This window comes from Anopheles cruzii, chromosome X (genome assembly GCF_943734635.1).
Source record: "Anopheles cruzii chromosome X, idAnoCruzAS_RS32_06, whole genome shotgun sequence".
Classification (NCBI taxonomy): domain Eukaryota; kingdom Metazoa; phylum Arthropoda; class Insecta; order Diptera; family Culicidae; genus Anopheles; species Anopheles cruzii.
Genome location: NC_069143.1, coordinates 7,305,468 through 7,321,532, shown reverse-complemented (window position 1 = coordinate 7,321,532; position 16,065 = coordinate 7,305,468). Strand labels below are relative to the sequence as shown.

General features: G+C 43.7%; 1 protein-coding gene and 1 long non-coding RNA gene across 2 annotated transcripts in view; one reads left to right on the top strand and one right to left on the bottom strand.

Moving 5' to 3' along the window:
• Positions 1-1,756: 1,756 nt before the first annotated feature.
• LOC128271263 (uncharacterized) lies at positions 1,757-2,216 on the bottom strand. The gene is made up of 3 exons (XR_008269214.1): positions 2,086-2,216; positions 1,977-2,016; positions 1,757-1,907 (listed from the first exon to the last, which is right to left on the bottom strand). It is a non-coding gene; the product is annotated as an uncharacterized LOC128271263 (long non-coding RNA).
• Positions 2,217-8,978: 6,762 nt separating this feature from the next.
• The window catches only part of LOC128278617 (histone lysine acetyltransferase CREBBP-like), a 23,553-nt gene continuing 16,466 nt past the window's right edge, over positions 8,979-16,065 (top strand). The window contains exons 1-4 of the mRNA XM_053017351.1: positions 8,979-9,108; positions 12,047-12,324; positions 12,382-12,401; positions 12,482-16,065. The exon at positions 12,482-16,065 is cut by the window's right edge and continues 2,111 nt beyond it. Coding sequence (XP_052873311.1) covers positions 9,045-9,108; positions 12,047-12,324; positions 12,382-12,401; positions 12,482-16,065 — 3,946 coding nt within the window. The 5' untranslated portion in view covers positions 8,979-9,044. The remainder of the gene's footprint in view (positions 9,109-12,046; positions 12,325-12,381; positions 12,402-12,481) is intronic.

Sequence of the window (16,065 nt, the reverse complement as noted above, 5' to 3'; positions counted from 1 at the left end):
CAGCAGCAGCACACGCAAAAGGAGAGACCGAACGAAAAACACAACCGTCCGCTTGAATTTTGTTTTTGGAAACAACCCTTTCTATGTCTTTCTGAGTATCTCTCTCTGCTGCAAACCTGACTTTTGAACCTTACCTTTCTTAACCGAAACTTACCATAGCGAGATTTTTCTTTTTTCTCTGTATTTCTCTTTTCTCTCTCGCTCGCGTTTCTCTGCTCAGGAACATGAATAGCATTTTTCATCCAAAACTTTGCTTTTTAAAACGAAGAAAACTTAGAACTAGAAGAATGAATTTGTCTGTAAGAATTAATTTTGTCCGTAACTTACGAAAATTTACCGTATTTTTCCGTGTATAACGCGTACCCATATTTTAAGAGAAAAAAATTGGAAAAAAAGTTTTTTATTATACATTTTTCAGATATGTGATATCCAACAAATACCCAATGATAATAATGTTTTATTTTAAATATTCTAATAATGTTCTATATTATTCTACATGTATATTATTCTATAAATATTCTAAAGTAGACTAACGATAAAATGCGTATGCATTGCAAAAGACATACTAGTATTTTATATTTCGTAATAATCCTCAAACTCAGATTCACTGCTGTCTGACAAATTGATATTCTCTAATTGCTCTTCAATGTACTCCTCATTGTCACTCTCTGAAGAGTCCTTATACCCGTTGATAGAGCAGTCGGTAACGCTCTTCGCTATCAGCGCAGCTGGCCTGGGTTCGAATCCCGGGATCGGTTGTCACTCAACCGGCCATGGTTTTCGATTCCCGATACCGACGTGACAGGGGGGTTGGCGCGGGGCTACAATCCCGCCCGTAAAAATGAAATGTTAGAGAGAGTACCAGAGGTGGACACTGTCTCTGGTGCAGGCCAAGACCGCCCAGCGGTTGTAGCGCAAAAAAAAAAGAAGAGTCCTTATAAATTGCAACATCTTCAGATCCATCCATAGCGTTGCTGAAGCCATATTTTTTGAATGATTTCACAAAAACTTCTGTTTTTACTCTCTGCCGTGACTTAGCTTGCCTGGTGCTAGTGCGCCTGGTTTAGACTGTCAGAGAGGTTGCGTAACTCGAAATGAAAACTTTTCCCCCTTTTCCCTTATTCGTTGAAGCCTTTTAAATGGAACCCTTTTATTATTGCTTTGTTAAATTTTTTTTACAATTGTTATACTTAGCATAAGTATATAAGATAGAAGACCCCCAAATTTAGGTATATATTATATGTAACGATATTGTGTGGATAATTATATTCCTAACAAATGTTTCATTTCATAACCCATTCAATAATACCATAAAATATGTACCTAAAAGGGCACCCACCCAGCAAGTGTGTTTGAAAAATGTGTCAATGTGTTCTTTTCGGAAGCACTCCAGGGTTGTATGAGGAAGTAACCACCCAGTGAACAATTTTGAGTGCCCGAGCCGAAAGTTCACAGTTACGTTGAAAGTTCGGAGACAATCCTATGTATATTTTCTTCGCCAAATCGTTCTCGACTTTGTCCGAACTTTGAAATGGCGCAACGAGCGACTGTCAGTTTAAATTCTCTCGCGCGTGCCCCTTGTCTCTCTCCCTCTTTTCTATGTGTCCCCTCTCCCTCTTTCTTTCTCTCGTATCCCCAGTCGGTTCCCGAAGTAAAAATGCAGGGGTTCGTTTTCGGTTTCGATTTTCGGTTTATTTTCGGTTTTTTTTTTCGTCTCTTTCGCTCACTCGTCTATTTCACGGTTCACTTCCCTACCTATTCGTGCATTCCTGGCGCTATGCTGCGTTGGTGGCGGTATAGAGGCATCCCGTCGAACACATTGTTTCGCGTACACACACATTGTCGGTGGGTCCAGCCGGGTTTTTGTTTGCTGCGTAGATTGTTCACGCGTGGTCTTCGATGCATTTCTCAAAGGAAGAGAAGAAAGTAAATTGTTGTTAGATTGTTTGCATTGCAATCCTGTCATTTGTTCTTACCTTTTCCACAAACTGACGAGATAACTGACGAGACACCTGACTGAAACGAGAAAAGTGAAAACTTTCGAACATTATTTTGCTGTCACTGAACACTGTCCAATAAACTTACCTGTATTATTTCAATCAGGATCACACATGATGGAACGAAAAGCACTGAACGAGAACTTGACACTTAGAAAATACAGAGGCAGACGCTTCGCCCCGACACGAAAATTCAACTAAGTCCTAACCGAACAAAAGTAAGATACTGACTGTCGTCGGTGGTCCCGAACATAGAATTTCTTCGCTACCCTTCCCTACCTACCTGACCATGCACTCGGACTTGTAAAAATTTCCGAATGCCCGGCGACACACGCTTCGTTTCTCGGCCCTTCCTCCCTTCCCTCTCCGGGTAAATGAAACCCACAAGCTCGCGTTCGTATTGCCTCTCGGCTCTGGCACCCTTCCTCTCCAGGTAATTCAAACCCACAAGCTCGCGTGTGGAACTCTCTTCTCTCGTGGTTTCCTCCGCTCTTTTCCGCCGCTGCCTACGAGCGGACCCTCACGAGCCCGCCTGCCCGTCTTTTCTCTTCCTCGTCGCAGGCAGAGGGGGTTCGGTTTCAGCCTTCCTCATCCCTTCCTCAGGCCGAGGGGTACCTCGGGCACTCAAAATTGTTCACTGGGCAATGGAGCACAAAAAGGCTTATTTAAAGGCTTAAGAAAATTTCTCAATACCATAAACTTTTTTCGAACTGCGATTAATCCGGATGGTTTTTTAGAGCTGTTTTTTATAAATATTATATAAGCCTGGGGAAAAAGAAATCCATTATTTTCTCGCTAGATGACTTTAGTGATCGATATCTTGTGCAGTATCGATCGTACAGTTTCAAGTTTCAACTCGTTTTAAAGCTGATACACTTACACAAACGTCCACGACTTTTTCCCCAGCCTTATATATACGTGGTGTGATCAAAAATTTTCGACACATTTGAATTGACTGATTACTCATAATCGCCGAACTTTTCACCATAAGTCACTAACATGTGTAGCAACCTAATCGTATCGAAAAATCGAAAATCGGATGTACGTGGCCCGCGGAAATTCAAATGTCGCGAAAATTTTTGATCTGCCCTCGTCGTGTGGACCCATAAGTCGCACTTGTAAACAGACTCGGCTCCACCGAGGAGCGAGAGTGCTGACAGAGTTCGAGATCCCGCTCTCGCTCTTACCGACTTACGGCTCTTAAGGCTTTCTACCAACAAAGTGAACACCAATTTAATCACTCGTAAAACGTGGCCAAACTTACGCGTTCATATGTTTACGTTGTCTGAAAATAGCTGACTAGGTTGCTAAAGGAAAAACCTGGAACAATAACAGGGATGAAGCGACAAAGAAAATCGGCGAATTAGAACTTTCGTGCAATATTTTTGAAGAGTTTCCGTTATCAACCGATCAGCAGTGGAACGGAAGCTGTAAAAGTAAGGAACACGGGTGCAAGCGTGAATGGTTGGCACTAGAAGGTCACGAAATACTAAGAAATCAATAAGTTTTTGAAACATTGAACAAGATACACCAGGTATTGTAGACCACGGCGGCTTCCCTTTACTAAGTGGATCACCTCAATTCAAATTCAATTCATTCAAAATCAAAAGCAACCCTGACCCTGAAATCATACATCATCTTGTCAAACTGACAAGGTAGATGAGCGCCATCGACCGCACTCATTTGTCAGGAGCGCCATTGTTTACATATTTTCGCGCCCAGGAGCTGTCACAATCGAGATTCTCGGTTCGAATGTTCCAATCGAGTCGAAATGGAGTGTTCTGGAGCAATGGAGCAAAACGAGTGTGTTGAGTAACTTGGTGTTCAATAAGCATTAAAAGGTATAATAGTGAACTATTTTCCAGAACACCGAAAATATGTCGCAGCTGTCTGTCGGTCGATGGTGCTTTGGAAACTCTAACGCGCGACGCATCCGGACAATCTAAAGTACAAAAAATCTTCGATCTTACCGGTGTTCAGGTAGTAAAATTGTTAAAACAGACATCTCACCTTGTTCTACAAGAGTAGTAGTAGTAGTAGTAGTAGTAGTATTTATTTGTCGACGCCTGGGGATGATGAGCAATATTTGGTAACAATATCAAAGATCGTCATGATCTGTTCTTGTTTTAATTTGCAGTGTTGCAGTCTGTCTATGACCGCCACTACGATAGGAATCAATTCCGAGCGCTCGAACAGTTCGGGTTTCTCTTGTCTCTCGCTTGCGTTAGTTTGGCGAAACTTTGTGCGGTTCTTCCGTGTTCTGTCCAGTTTACGCACCAGTTTAATGTTATTTTATGCGCTGGTTGCTCATCAGCTTGGGATCGGTGGGTGGCATGCAAGTAAGTTACGCATGTCCGCCACACCACATTTCAGCATGTGCGGTGGTATTACCCCGTCGCCAGTAGCGGCGACCATCGGGCACGACGCTGATGTGTGGCTATCAGCGCACTTATTACACTTTGGGCTTCTATTACAGTTTGCTGCGCCATGGCCGAAAATTATGCAGTTTTTGCACTGCATGGGTGCGTTGGATTTGATTTAGTAATCTCATCTGACTCGGCCGTGGTTAACGGCGGTAATTTGCCGTACTGTTGGCAAATTGTTTACCCCTTTCTTGACGTGCAGCAAGAATACTGCGTGATCAGTATATTTCTTCTTTCTGTTTAGCTTTTTCACCTCTACCGGGTGGATGCCCTCTTACAACAGGAAGGCTTTTGCCTCCTCGCAGTCGACTAGACCCCTTAGTACAATTTTGGTGGTTTTGTCCTCCTCTAACTGGTAGGTGTGGAAGGACAGGCCTTTCGTATTCTAAAAGGCTTTAATTAATTTCCGGTGATCTTCCACCGATTCAGTCTTAATTGACGTACCTTTATACGTGGCCGTTGTTTGGAATTTTATTATTCTTGCTGCTATTGCTAATTGGTGGATATAGGACACCGATGAGCTATACACCATGATCGGTGGTGTTTTGGAGTTATTGGCGTTATTGACCGTGGTCGGTTGTCTGTGTTTAGGAGCTGGATTGGGTTCATCCCCAGCCGTCGACAGCGAATCGTATTCGTTGCTGGTTGTAATTGTGTCTCCGCACGTTGATCCCCCTGTGGTCGAGGTCTCCAGCGGGTTGTACTATTTTTTTCCTCTTTGGTGTCATCCTGCTGACACCTGTAAACCTTGCACTCACTGATTCTCTTTTTGTTTTTCTCTTGTGCTCGTTCGACTGTATCACTATTCGCGTCCGATTCGGTCGGTGGTCGGATTTGTGCTGGTTACACAAGAAAAACTGGTCGATGATACTCTTATTTTTACAGATTGAAAGCTACCCTGGAGTTCCATCGTACTTGTGCACGATGTGAACACTCAAAAATTCACAATAAGGACCAACAGCATCAGTGTCCTCATTGTTCATCAAATTTCGCACAGTCATCTAACCTAAAGAATCACATCCGCACTCACACTGGCGAAAGGCCATACCAGTGTAAAATATGTAACAAGTCGTTCAGGTCATCAAACGTTCTAACATGTCACACCAAAACTCACAAGAAAGATGACCCTCACTAATCTTCATAGTTCATTCAAGTTTGAGTTTATATAAGATTGAATTTTGTATGTTTGCTGATTCAACACAACGCACATTAATTTCTTCCGAACCTGGGTTGTGTATAAAATAAGAAATCTTTAAAATATCGAAAGTAAACAGCAATGAACAGCATGGAAAAAATGTATTAAAATAAACTGAAACTAGGGGTAATCAAGAAACTACTCAATCATCTTTTCCTACTTTTTCTTCCGTCATCATGTCATCATTCACTCTAATAAGAATTGTACCACCACACGAGACTAAGTAACAAGTCATTATGTGTTTTAATTATTCGTCATAACTTAACTATTATTACTTTACTTAACTTAATACTAAACATATGATTAAACTTAACGGCTAAAAATTCGGATCGCTCATAACTAACGTTTCTATTTTGGGAAAATATATCTAAAGTCGTCCCTTTTTAAAAGTTGGTTTATGACCACCTTTTCCCCATAGTGCCATGGTTCGTGTGTTTGGGTTCATCCTCCCTTGCCTTTCCAACGCCGATTAGCCAGTTTCCATATTCATCGGGTGACCAGAGCTTTCATCCAGTAGCGACAGCAGAGACGTATTTGTGAGAACTTTTGAAATTTGAGTTTTATATGAAAAACTAAACTTATGTTTTATACGAAAATCTAAACAAGGTTTTGTATAAAAAACTAAACTTGATTTGTTTATGAAAAAATAAACTAAAACACGGGACAGCAACAAAACAAATTTGACGCATGTGCATTCATAAATTATTCTCACTTGCCGGTTGATTCTTGTTTCCAGAAAGTTAATTTTTAATTTCGCGAGTTAGTTTGTTTCCAAACAGTTGTTCTAGCGGTTAGGATTTCGCGCACATTCCATCAAACGGCGAGCGAAACATCGAACAAACATCGAATGTTTCTTGGTGTAGTTTTAAACCAATCAAATTGCAGCTTTTTAGAGTGTTGTTATACGGGTGTTTCGCTGTCAGTCGGTCGGAGCGCGGTGGCCGGAAAATTAAAAACATATCCACGTTATATCGTGGGCTCCACTATAGCATAATGGAAAACACTGCGACCTGATTGGTTGAACCAGATGTTTGTAAGACCTGATTGGTTGAGTACTACGTTCTGATGGCGTTATCATGCATCAATGTGTAGAAAATATTCCGTCAAGGTTTGCTCAGTAATTTCTACGCTACAGTGCAGCAGTCGTTGAACGCTGTGTACTGAAATTGTGTACGAAGTACAGAATAGTAATGCAGCGCAATGTTATTTGGATAACACGCCCATCTTTTGCAACTGTCCATGGCAAGGGCTCGAATCCATCCTATCCTTAGAATGGCACTGATAACGGCAAGGCAATTGGGCAGTTTATCGAAACACAGCTTGATCGCTTACTTTTCCCTAGTACTATTAACAGCAGCTTTTATTTTCCATCCATGCAAAGTACAGGGTGATGAACCTGTAAACATCAACTGACAGCCGCTAAATAAAAATCTTGACATTGTAAATGTGGCATACGCTTTATAATACTGTACATAGTAAAATGGCCTCGCTTTAGACGAATGATTTTCGATAATTTAATTGTTAACTGTCTGTTGCCCCAAATCACGTACGGTTGATTTTTGTTCAACACAGGGTAGATTATTTAGTGTCTTAAAGCCAGGTTCAATTGATCTTAGATGGATGATTGCTCCGAACAGCATGTTTGAGCATATTTGAGAAAAGTGTAGTGCGGTTCCAAAACTCTGGACGGTGGGTAAAACTGTTCGCTCCGTTTTTTTGTAATTAGTTAATATACATTGTGCTTTTTAATATGTCAGGATGAAATTGGAAACTTTCAGCGTACATAAGTAGTGTTTCTAGAGAAAAGAAAAAAATTACTTTAATTCGGTCTGCTGCTTGAGTCCAGGCCTACTTCGTGACACACTCTTGTCGTTCAGCGCCACCATACGTGCGTGAGTAGAACTAGGCTCGAGGTCACGTGAATAGCTTTTTACCAATCAGCCAAGAAGCAAAAAATATTTCTAGCAGACATTTTCTTGACAAGCTTAGAGTAAGGTTGGCTTGCTACAGCAGCCGCCATTTTGACTTCTCGGGGTTTAGACTGAGAAGTTTTCCTGTTAGGCTTAATTTGCTGTTTAACGCGTCTTTATCCTGTAATTGTGTGTTTTACTGTACCAATAATTATTTTTAAAGTGGTTATCTTCGCGATAAAATCGTGATACGCGTGATTTAAACGTCAAGTGTGTCATAAATCCCGATTTAAGATGTGCTCGTTTTCGGAACTTTTTCCTGCAACACACCAGCAAATGTCGGCCATTGCAACGAGACGGACGATGCCTGCGAGTGGTAGTGTTGGTTCAAGTATATGAAGCAAAGTATGAACAGAAGCTAGTCCGGCTCTAGCAGTGCGAGACAGTGAACGTTGAAGATGCGTACGCTGCGAGTCGCGTCGATGCAATGTTCGTAAGAATTAAATCGTTTTATAAGAAAATTGACACGAGTCGTTCGCCAAAGTTTAACAGTTTAACACTAACGAGCTACCGTGTGGCGTGTTTTGAGCGAATTGACACGGAAAATTCGTTCAAATGTTTTGTTGGTGAAAATACAGCGGCTTAGTTTTGCGTTCGTTTCGCTACAGCCTTTTCAGTCCCGACACTAATACAAATGCCTCCATCGGACACAGTCATTTAAACAATGGCTTGAAACCGACATAAAAAAACCAAGAGTTTATGTATAATGTTCCGCTATTCAAATGTTTATGGCATGTTATCGGTCCCTCTACTTTGCGAATTAAAAACTATTAACGGAGAAATTACATCAAAGCTGACCGACCACAGCGTGTAAACGTAAATTTGTTGTCCCTTTGAAACCCTTCCCATTTGTTGTGGATTCTTTTTGTCCCTTATGCCACGCGTTTGTGAAGCGTTGTTAGTGAAGTGTGTGATGAAGGTATGCACCCAAAATTGTTTTATTTTTTATGCTACTCTCTTCTACAGGGGCCAGGATGGAGGAATGCGTGTAAAGTAAACGAATACGGAAAATGATGATGTAAATGAAAAAACGGAAAAGGAAAAAAGTATATGTACACAAAACGATCTTTCCACCAAACGGAACCACCGAACCAAAAATGTGCGCCAGCATACACCATCGGTGGTAATGTTCAAGTGAAAAGTGTGTATTTATGTGTGCGTAAAGTGCGTACGTGTGTCTGTGTCTGTATGTATGCCTGTGTGTGTGTGTCCGTTAGTGTTGTGATGTTATCGTGTACAGTATTTACATCGTTTTCGTCGAGGACTGCAAGCAGCAGCGTGCAGATGATGTTGAATGAAAACTAAAATATCAATCATGCGTCGTCGTCCTCCAGCAACCAACCCATAGCCAGCAATAAAACGGTTCGTCGTTGTGTCCCGCGCCCTCCAATCCAACAGTACCCGGCGGCTCCAGCATAGATCGTCCTCTTCTATCAAAATAATCACGGTCTGATAAGCAATGGCAGATCATATGGATGAGCCTCCGGTGAAGCGGGCGAAGGTGCGGGATGTATCCTCTGGCGGTAAGGATCAGAAACAGTTTTGTTGTTGTTGTTGTTGTTTATGTAACAATATTTGTGGTGTTAGCTGTAGCGACAGTGGCTGGCAAAGCAAAGTATAAAGTGGCACATGGGCGAAGATCTTGGGTACGTCCAAGAGAATCATCATCATCGGGCGCCCGGCAAAATCGCTACGGACGCGGAAACCAACGCTCTGTGTTTGGTGGGATCACAAGAATGTGATCGGTTTGAGCTACTGAAATATGGTAAAACAATGGTTGACAACGGAACTCTATCAACCTCAACTGGCCCATTTGAAGGAACAATCGCTGTCACAGAAAACAACACACTGTGCTTTTGTTGCACGATAACGCTCCATCACACACTGGAAACCCGGTCAGGGAAACGATTGAATCATTTTGATTGGGAAATCCTTTCACATGACGCTTCCTTGCTAGATTTGGTTCCTTTTCGTTGCAACCGGAAGAAATCAAATCTAGCGTGTAAGTGGCATGTAACAGAATTATTTTGGTTGGGAAATTTTTCCACATGAAGCTTACTCATTCGATTCGGATACTTTCGATTGCAACCGGAAGGTTCCAGGTCTAGTGAGTTCTGATGAATGTTTGAAACCTCTTCCCACTTTACAAAATCTAGGTAAATTCAGCAGCACTCAAATAGTTTTCAAACAATTTGAGTCAAATTCAGCTTTGGCGAGTTTTGGCAGGAAGCGAGAACGGAAGCCGATCGGATACGTCACGTCACGGGAAGCCCGATCGTCTGAACGGAGGAGCAACGTGCGGTGAAAACGGGAAGACGATCAGATACGTAATCAGGAAGTCCGATCCTCTGGAACGCCGGATCATCAAGAACTGAAAATGAAATGAGGCGTGGCGACGCCCGCCGGGAACAGGTAGTTTGGCAATAAAGAGCTGATACTGACAGAAGTCGCTATGCATTTCTGTTTGTGAAGGCTAAGGAAATCGTTTTGTTTTTATTGGGTTTTAAACGATCCTTAGAGGTTCTTTCGTCTGTTCTAAAGAACAGATTCTTTTTTACGGTTGAATTACTTTGAAATTCCCTTACTCTAGTGATAAGCGTTCTGTACTAACGAGTCGGCAGTAACATTCAACAGTTACAGTTATGAATAGTTAAACCTATCTGCTATTTTTTATGGTTGTAACTGAACCGATAAGCTGGAAAAACGAACAATTGGATGCAAATGACAAAAGTCATACGATCTAAATTTGGTCTAAAGATGTATTTCTGGTATGAAACTGGCAAGCTAGTGGCTAAAAGTCCGTCCATATCTTTGCTAAAGCAGATCTAGATAATAACTTGTTGGGGCTGTCTATTTCGTTAAAATACTATAAACGATGTAAACAAATGCTACCATGTTCACGAACACAATAGCACACGGCCATGGCTGACAGTCATCGTCATCGTATTAACTTCATATGAAAAAAGGAAGCGCATGCGCTATTGAAAAATGGCAGCGCGTTTACAATACACCATGCATGTGGGGTCCGTCCATGGATCATCCGTCTGCGCTTCACCGATTAATCGGTGAATTATGAAGGAAATGCATGCAACAGGATAATGCATCAATCGAAAACGCAACAAAGTTACACATCAGTTCGGGGATGGTAAGGTTTTGGAACATCCATTGAAATGCATGATTGAACCGGTCAATCAATGAGAAAAGGTGTTCATCGGTGATAATTGTGTTTGTAGGTTACTTGTAGAACTTACTTCAAACTATCGCCGCATATTGCCTGCATAGGGGTACATCGCCCGATCTATTTGGGCTCTACGATAAATAAAACCTAGTCGAGCCTAACCTAAACCGAAAATCACAAAATCTTGGAGTCATTCAATTGGGGTTAAGTGCACCTCTAGGTTAAAACCTAGGCGCTTTAAGGTACATAAAGAAAGCGAATGCCTTGGCATAAGGTTCTGTTAGTCGGATTTATCGTGTCTTTCATGCGCGATCCATACGAGTGTTAGATCCTTAGGTGACTAAGCGCTACTCTGTTCACGAACGACTCGGTACAAGTTGATAATTAATAATGGACTATACAGTGTACTATTATCCGAAATCTATGTTGTGTGGAAAATGCCTATGCTTCGGCCACACGAAAATGTTAGGTCCGTATCTGCGGATACAGCCTAGTGGTAACACAATGACAGAACAGTCCGATGTTGATACGGTTCCCCCACTCCTTTCGTCACATATAAGATCCTAAAAATCATCCATCATGCATCATGATCCTTTAAGACGCGATTGAGCGACTAAGAAGTTTTCGTAAATTTCGGACAGATTACATCTCACAGGCGTATGTGAGTACTGGGATTATACATGCTCTGTATAACCCCGGCTTCGATCGTCTCATTACAAGATATGAGCGACCTAGCTTTTTCGGATTGTAAAATGGGTTGTTGCCTAGTAGCACTCTAGTGCGAATCTCCTCCTTTAGGTCGTTGTTATTGGTACATAAAATACATATCACCATATAACCAAACTAAAAAACAAAATCTTGTAGTCCACCCTATTACTCTGGCTGTGCTCTTATTTGTGGTCTTGAAATCGTTAAAGCGGTGATACCTATAGGGTTGCTACACATTAGCGTTTTGCCTCTTTCACTACAAATCTAGCCGTGTTCTCATTCATATCGCAGACCGAGAAATAATGTCTATGTCATCAGCATATGTCAGGATCTGGCAGGACTTAAAGTAGGTAGTCCCTGAGGTTCCCACTCCAGAGTCTCGGATGGCCCGTTCTAGGATTCTTCCAATCGCTTCTTCTGGATCGCTCTCACCCCGCATAGTGAAAAACAACCTCAGCGAATAGTTGAAATAATTCAGTAATACAATGACAGATTGAAGTCCCTTTAAGAAATGAACAGTGATATACACAAATACAATGCCAAAATTCAATGTTTATTTGTTGTTCTTTTCCCAGAAGTCATCTCAACCACACTCGATCAGATGTTCGATCTGGAAAATCATCTGCCGGACGAATTGATGGGCGATAATGCGTGGGTGGATTCGCTAAGTGGCGGCAATAAACCGACTGGCCCGGGGCCGGGCTCGCAAATGAATGGTGACGACCCGGGCGGGGGCACCTCCAATGTTCCACCTCAGGTGTCACAGCTGGTCCTGCAAAGACAGCAGCTTCAACAACAGCAGCAACAGTTGCAACAGCAGCAACTACACCATCTTATGCAGCAGCAACAACAGGTATGATGTGTCCGTAGAAGTCTCACGTTTTGTACAACGTTTTAGTAGGTTCTAGAGAAAAATTGCATAGTTGTGAAGTTAGACACCATTTATTGTTTGTTATCGTGTTACATTGCCTTTCATGCTTTCTGTATTGTTCTTATTGCTCACAGACCAGCAAAAGTATGTCGGGCCAGCCAATGCTAGCGATGGGACCACTCGGAAGCAGTAAGAGTCCTGGAGGAGGCGGCGGCGGCGGTATGCTTTCGCCGATCAACCAGGCGATGGCCAACAACGTGGGAGTGAATTCGATGGCGAGTGGCGCAATGCTGGGGATGGGCGGTGGCATGGGGCAAAACAGTGGCGGTGGTAATGGCGCAGGCGGTACGGTGATGCCAAATACCATGGGGCTAAGCGGTAGCGTGATGTCCGGTGCCGGGACAACTGGACTGCAGGTGTTAAACAACAATGCGCGACAAGGAACAAACGCATCGAATCCGTCAGGAGGGCCACCACCGGGGATGATGCACCAGATGTCGAATGCGCTTCAAAATGGCCCAATGGGCAATCCGCGGTTGAGCCTCGTAACGAACGCTACCGGCCTGGCACCACGCCCACCAATAAGTCACATGAACTCAGGGCTCAGGCAGCTGGTTCAGCAACAGCAGCAGCAGGGCCATAGCGTGGCTACAATCGGTGGTCAAATGGGTCAGATGGGCAACGTTCCCGGTGGTAGTCAGTTTGTCGGTTACCAGCCGCAGCAAAACGTATTAAATGCGGCGAATCTGCAACAGCAAGTACGTGGCTCGCCGCCGACGATGAACCGTACGCCAAACGTTACGCTGACCAGTCGCATGAGCAACCCGTTAACAGCTGGGAACATGGGACCGACTGGTGGAAGCGCACCGATGAGCATTCCCACTGATGGTGGCGTTTCGTCGCTATCTTCTTCGTCGTCTTCTACGTTTTCTTCTTCCTCTACATCTTCATCCAACGTTGTTGGTCTGCAGCAACAGGGAAGTGGTAATTCTGGTGCTCCTCAAATAAGATCTCTACCGGGTGGTCAAAATCAACCACTGAGCCAGATGAACGTTAACGTAGCACCCGGTGTAGGCAGTGCAGGAGTAGGTAGTACCGGTGGTTCCAGTGGTGGTCCCACAATCGCTGGCCCTGGAAATCCTCTCCTAGCGGATCCGGAGAAGCGAAAACTTATACAGCAGCAGCTTGTTCTGCTTCTGCATGCACATAAGTGTCAGCGTCGTGAAGCGGAAAATCCGGCCAGCAATAATTGTTCCCTTGCGCACTGTCGCACAATGAAGGAGGTCCTAACGCATATGCAGTCGTGTCAGCTGGGTAAAAATTGCCCTAAAACGCACTGCTCCTCGTCTAGGCAGATAATAAATCACTGGAAAAACTGCACGCGCCAGGACTGCCCAGTGTGTTTACCGCTGCGTGATACGAATAAATTAAAACAGAATCAATTGTCTCAACAGCAGCAGCAGCAGCAGCAACAGCAGCAACAGCAGCAGCAACAGCAGCACGTGGGCCAGCAGCAGACTTCCCAACAATCACAATCTCAGCACCAACAATCTCACCCGCAACAGCAACACCCTTCACAATTGCAGCAGCCTCAACAGTTAATGCAACAGCAAGACCAACACCAACAGCTGCAACAGCAGTTGCAGCAGCAAATAGCGCAACAACATCAAGAAGTTCTGCAACATCAGATACAGCAGCTGCCTCAGAAGCAACAGCAACTGCTATTACAGCAACAGCAAGATCAACAGCAAAAAGAACACAAGCAACATCAACAACAGTTGCAGAAGATCCAACAACAGCAGCAAGGACCACCTCAGTTAGGAGCGCATCCAGATAAAGACCAGCAACCGCAACAGCTTGCACCGCAACTCCAATCGCAGCAACAACCACAGTTACTTCAATCTCATGCAAAGCATCCACAGCAGCAAATGCAGCATAACATACTGCAGCAGAAAAAAGTTCAAATGCTCCTTCAGCAACAGCAGCAGCAGCATCAGCAGCAGAAACAGGATCAAATGCTACAAAAATCATACTCACAACAGGCACAGATTCAGACACATCAACAGCAACAGCATTCACAACAGATGAGCCATCAATCGCAACTTCAGCAACAGCCATTGATCCCACAGCAGCAGCAACAAATCCTGTTGCAGGATACGAAAACATCACTTCTAACGCAGCGGCAGGTGCAGCAGCAAACGCAGAACCAACCGCTACAACAACCTCAACAATCACAGTCAATCGTCCAGCAACAGACGCAGCAAACACAAGGAGCACAATCCCATTCACAGTCATCGCAACAGCAGCAACAAAATGTACTTTCATCCGCCTCCAGTCAACATGAGCAAAAGCAGCTTTTGCACCACCAACACCCGCAGATGATATCTTCTCCGCTCCAGAAGCATCAACAACAAGTAGAGCAAAGAAAGGACCAAGATCAGTCGAAAATTCAACAGCAGCTACAGGACGAACTCCAAGAGCCACAAAACCAACAAAAGCCCCATGAGCAAGGCGATCAATCGAAACAGCAGCAGCAACAGCATCCGACACAATCAATATTGCAAGAACAACAGCCAGCTACTGACCTCATGCGTTCTCAGGAATTGATGCAAGGTGCTCAGTCGGACGATAAGCAGCAGCAACACTTGAAATCAGACGACTCTGGTTTGAAGCAGACAGATCAGCAAATCAAAGAACAAGAACAACAACGTTCCGATCAGCTGCTGTCAGCTTCGGCACAATCAGATCAGCAACCACAGGGAGACGGCAAACAGCAGCAGGAGCAACAACAACAAACGCTGACAAACAAAGACATCGTGGAGCAACAATCGGTAAAGCAGCTGTACCGTCAACAGTCAGAACAGCCAGGGCAAAGTGCCCAGGACCAGAAAGATTTACATTCCACTCCCAAGAACACAACGCATCAAGAGCACAACACAACGATGAAAGAGCAAGAGCAAAAGAAAGAGATGCTGAAAAACGAAGTATTTGCTGCCGAAGGTCAGGGTGGCGCTCAGTCAAGCAATAAAGAAACGACAGAAAAGAACCAAGAAGTTCAACCGGAAAAGACTGGAAATAATGGAGTGGTGGATAAACAGGAAAAACGTGATACACTTGCTCAGCAGGATCAATCGGATGTGATAGAACAAAGCGACCTGCAGGTTGATGGTAGTTGCGACAAGCAAAAATTGCTCGAGGCGCAAGAAGAAAATCAGCACGCACTGCACGATCAAGAGAGTCGTTTGGAAGCTAGCGAACTTCAGGATAAGCTGAAGCATCAAGATAAACAGGAGCAAGTGGAGAAAGTTGATCTTACTGAACAGGCGGACGGACGAAGTGGAGAACTAATGGACACAGCGCAAGGTTCGTGCGGTACCGTCGGCAGCGGCTTCCAAAAGCAAAAGGAACAATCGTCTGACAAGTCAGAAGCCTGTCATGGTCCAGATTATAAGGACAAGAAGCCACTCCAAGAACAAGAACCGAGAGATAAACCAACAACAGGCACAGCGGTAGACGCGATGGAGGTAGACCAATCGTTGGATGCATCCGAGCAGCTGTCGGAAAACAAACGAGACAACCATCACCAAGGGAGTTTAACATCCTCTTCTGACAAGAAAAATCACAACCAAGCGAAGGAATCAGTATTGGACCAATCGGAAACGCAACAGCATAAGGATCAACATGAAGGACCTTTGTCGGAGCAAGACAAGCACCGTGCAGATC